The sequence below is a fragment of the Coregonus lavaretus genome, assembly GCF_964263955.1.
Source record: "Coregonus lavaretus genome assembly, chromosome: 21".
NCBI classification, from domain to species: Eukaryota; Metazoa; Chordata; class Actinopteri; order Salmoniformes; family Salmonidae; genus Coregonus; species Coregonus lavaretus.
In genome coordinates this window covers 19,169,805-19,173,794 of record NC_140008.1, presented here as the reverse complement: position 1 = coordinate 19,173,794, position 3,990 = coordinate 19,169,805, and the positions used below count along the sequence as shown (strand labels likewise).

The 3,990-nt window shown below is 42.3% G+C and overlaps 1 protein-coding gene across 1 annotated transcript; it reads right to left on the bottom strand.

The window, feature by feature from the left end:
• Window positions 1-2,472: 2,472 nt before the first annotated feature.
• On the bottom strand, window positions 2,473-3,729 carry LOC311148910 (forkhead box protein E4-like; the record flags this gene model as incomplete). The annotated part of the gene is made up of 1 exon (XM_084185933.1): window positions 2,473-3,729. The coding sequence occupies one exon, from the start codon at window positions 3,727-3,729 to the stop codon at window positions 2,473-2,475; it is 1,257 nt and encodes a 418-aa protein (XP_084042059.1).
• Between the last annotated feature and the right edge of the window lie 261 nt (window positions 3,730-3,990).

Below are 3,990 nucleotides of genomic sequence, written 5' to 3'. Positions count from 1 at the left end.
TAAAATTTCTAAAAGTAATCAGATTACATTAATGAATTTGGGTAATCCAAAATTACATTACTGATTACAATTTTGGACAGGTAACTAGTAACTGTAACGGATTACATTTAGAAAGTAACCTACCCAACCCTGCTTTGATTATATATGCACAATTACAATTGATCATCATCCAAACCAAGACTTAGATTTGGCAGTCTCCTGGGTCTGCATTTCCACCAGACCCATGACACTGCTGACAAAAACACTGACAAGAACAAATGACTTGGGAGGCAGTTCTTGCACTTGATACTAGGTGTGCTCACCTGTTGGTTAATATTCTAAATGCCACGACAAAACCTCGATCAGACGTTTTGAGAGAAAATATTAGGGATATGCTTCAAGTCGGTCTCTATTCTAATTATATGGAATAAGCCTTGGTCTATTTCAAAATCACATGAAGAAAAAAACTAGTTTGTAGTAGCCTAAAGCTTTTGCAGGATATAAGCCAAACATGTTTTGTCTGGATTGCTTGGGACCACCATGGACTTCCAACTACAAAATAGTGATTTGTGCAGGCAGCCTTTATAGTGGTGGACATGGTAGCCTAAAAGTTTTTTGTTATTGCCTCAAAATATGTTATTTTCCTCAAGGGATGAGAACATATTTGACTTCCATCCATATTGGACTTTAGACCGGAAACATAACAAACAAAATATCACTCAACAACATCACATTAATATATGTTATTTTCCTTTTTAGGCTACTCTGTGATTTTCAGTTTGTGACTTGTTAGTAGTGCATGACACCTAGTGGGCAAACTGTAGAATCCGGCACCAATTCCAATCCACAAATCACTCCAGACAAACTTTTCATAGAGACCGCCAGGTGTCACTCCAACTATAGGTAAACAATAATCTATTAGGCTACAGACCAATGATGTACAGACTCGCCAGAGGTACTGTACAGTTAGAATAGCACAGGTGTATGGATTCAATTACAAATACATTTATGTATGTTATGTCATTGCCAAGTTGTGCATAGATAGGCCCTAGAACTCAAATATACCTATTAGCTATGCTATCTACCATTGGACTACACGTGAGCCTATACACCTCGTGTTCATTTTCGGACAAAGAGCATATAAAATACATCAGATTGTAAAAAAATCAAATTAAATCTAATTGTATTCGTCACGTACACAGTTTACAGCAGGTATAAAGGTGCAGCGAAATGATTGTGTGCCATCTCCCTCAATAATGCAGTACATTAATCAATATCGATAATACGCGTAAAATCAAAAAGAACAAAAGCATGATACCAGATGTCATTTAAAATATGCCTGTTTTGAGATTTGTATTTCATGTTTTGTGATGTGTGTGTGGCGGAGGGGGGCTGTATGTGGTCAATAGATTTGGCTACATTGTGCAAAAAAAATCTACATAAACTGACAATAACAGCAACACTATATTATTTAGGCCTTAATATGTCTAGACCAAGAAGTTCGTTTGGCCTACGATCTTTTTGGTCAAGTCCAAAACGTGTGCGCAAACATGGATTAACGAACATTTATACTGTGACATTACTTCAAATAACTGTAAAGCATGACGTTTCTGTGCTACTATAACAACACATACAAATGATCTTACAGTCATGCAAATAAAACACTGCCTATTTTCCCTAGAAGTATGTAATAAAACAAAAGGTTAAATGATGAGACAGTTGGGTAGGCCTAATTCAACACCATACATTTGGCCCACTATTCCTGATTTGGTCATTTTTATTTACACGCGGGAAACGAATTATTTCAACACCATTAACGAAGTTATAAAGGAAGTATGTAGCCTATATTCCAGAATGAGTGTGGAAATTCCGTTGCAGGCCTATATCTGAATGAATCAGTAAATATTTTGTGTGGTTAATATAAATGTATAGGCTATTGGGTACACAGGAAAAACAACTCATTAAAGGCCATACGGTTTATGGGAATTGGATTTAAAGTATTATAATGAGCAATCAAATATTAATTTAAAGTAGGCTTAATTTAAATCAGAGGGGTGCGTGTAGATCATAGACATATTCAGTTCAACAGATGCAAGCGACAAGACCATGCTTATCAAAAAATGTATTTATTACACGAACCAAAAACCGTAAATAACAATGTAGGCCTATTCAACATAAATCACAAACAAATAAATTATTTACATTTCACAAAATAGAACAGTATATATGGCTAATGATATTGTTTAAGAAGTCTTCTTTTTGACAGGTGACAATGACTGGAATTGTTCTCTGACAAAAAAGTACACGCAAATAGGGTACACAATATTAATTTAATAGAACACATAAGGTAAACGAACCAAAAGCACTGAGAAATGAACACAACTATAATGGAATGTATATTGGCATTTCAAACAAAGAAGAGGTTTCACACCTATTTCAAATGGAATGTATTTTGAGGCTCTATCGTTGTTTGTCTCTATAAAAATCAGTTTCTCACATATACCGATCTAGTCCTGACGCAAAGTTGGCTTGTCTCATGTAAGAGTTGTTGTAAGAGTTCATTGGGCTGGAGAGACCCAATAGTTGCTCAGTGTGTTCGGCGCAAGACCCGGAGCGCACGGCCGGTAGAGACAGCCGGTTCCCCGTGCAGTACACCTGAGAAGTACCTGGAGAGAAACTGGACTGCGTCATGGAAGGCAGGTGGGGAGGGGATGCCGAGGAAGAGTAAGGATAACCAGGTGCCAGGTTTGATGACAGTCCCCCACCGCCTCTGCCCAGTGAATTCCCTGAGGGATTGACAGTCTGCGTCTGGAAGCAATTGGAGGGGTCAGTGCCATTGAGGGAGCAGCTAGCTGACATGGTGCCCAGGTCTCCACCGCCTAACCCCAGGGCCTGCGGGTTGAGCTCTCCTCCCTGCATCACCGACTGCTGGCTGATGATGTTGTCGATGCTGAACATTCTTGGCTGCCCTTGACTGACCCCGGCAGAGGTCTGATAATGATGCAGCATCCCCGGGTGGGGGGAACCTGCCAGCTGCGATCCGTAACCCGATCCTATTCCTGGGTACAGGTTGTTGGGGTATGCCGGTCTGCCCATGGGGGTCGGGGTGAACGCACTAGAGCTTTGCATGTAACCAGGATAGGTGCTTACGTCAGTGCGTTTGAATCTTTTCCTCCTCCGCAGAAAACTCCCGTTGTCGAACATGTCTTCAGCGGCGGGGTCCAAAGTCCAATAGTTGCCCTTACCAGGCCTTCCAGGTTCCCGGGGAATCTTGACAAAGCAGTCGTTGAGGGTGAGGTTGTGGCGGATGGAGTTTTGCCACTTCTTTGAGTTCTCTCGATAAAAGGGAAAACGTTCCATGATGAATTTATAAATACCACCAAGTGTGAGTTTTCTCTCGGGGGAGTTGGCGATGGCCATGGCTATGAGAGCGATGTAACTGTAGGGTGGTTTCCCTCTCTGAACGGGCCTCTTCCTCCGTCGACTCCCCGTGGGCATGTGCTCCTCGGTTTGACCCAGAGCAGCTCCCTCCTCTCGATCCGTGTTCGGACTAGTTCCCCGGGGCTCAGACTTGATCAGAACCCCGTCCTTCGTCCGGGCCTGCAGCATCAGAGGCGGTGGCAGTAACGGGGAGTCCAGACTCACGTTAGGCGACATGACCAGCGGGCTGGCCGCCTCGGCTGGCGACTGCTGGGACTCAGCCGTCATGTTACACATGCCCGAAAAGTAAGAGAAATTTGCAAGATTCATAAAAACTAATGTTTGATGTATGCTTGAAATTAAATTGTTTTTTCAAATTGCACCTGAAAAAATGCAGGCACCATAAAGTGAGAGGGATGTAGGCTATTGTTTTGCACAGAGACAGTGCGTGCGTTTAGGATCCCTCTCTATGTTAATTTGAGTCCCTGTCCCCCTCGCGGTCAGTGAGCTTTCTCTCTTGCCAGGTGAGTGGCGTGGACAGTTTTATAAACCAGGGCTTGAGTGACGACACTGGCGATGGAAAAGGGGGGT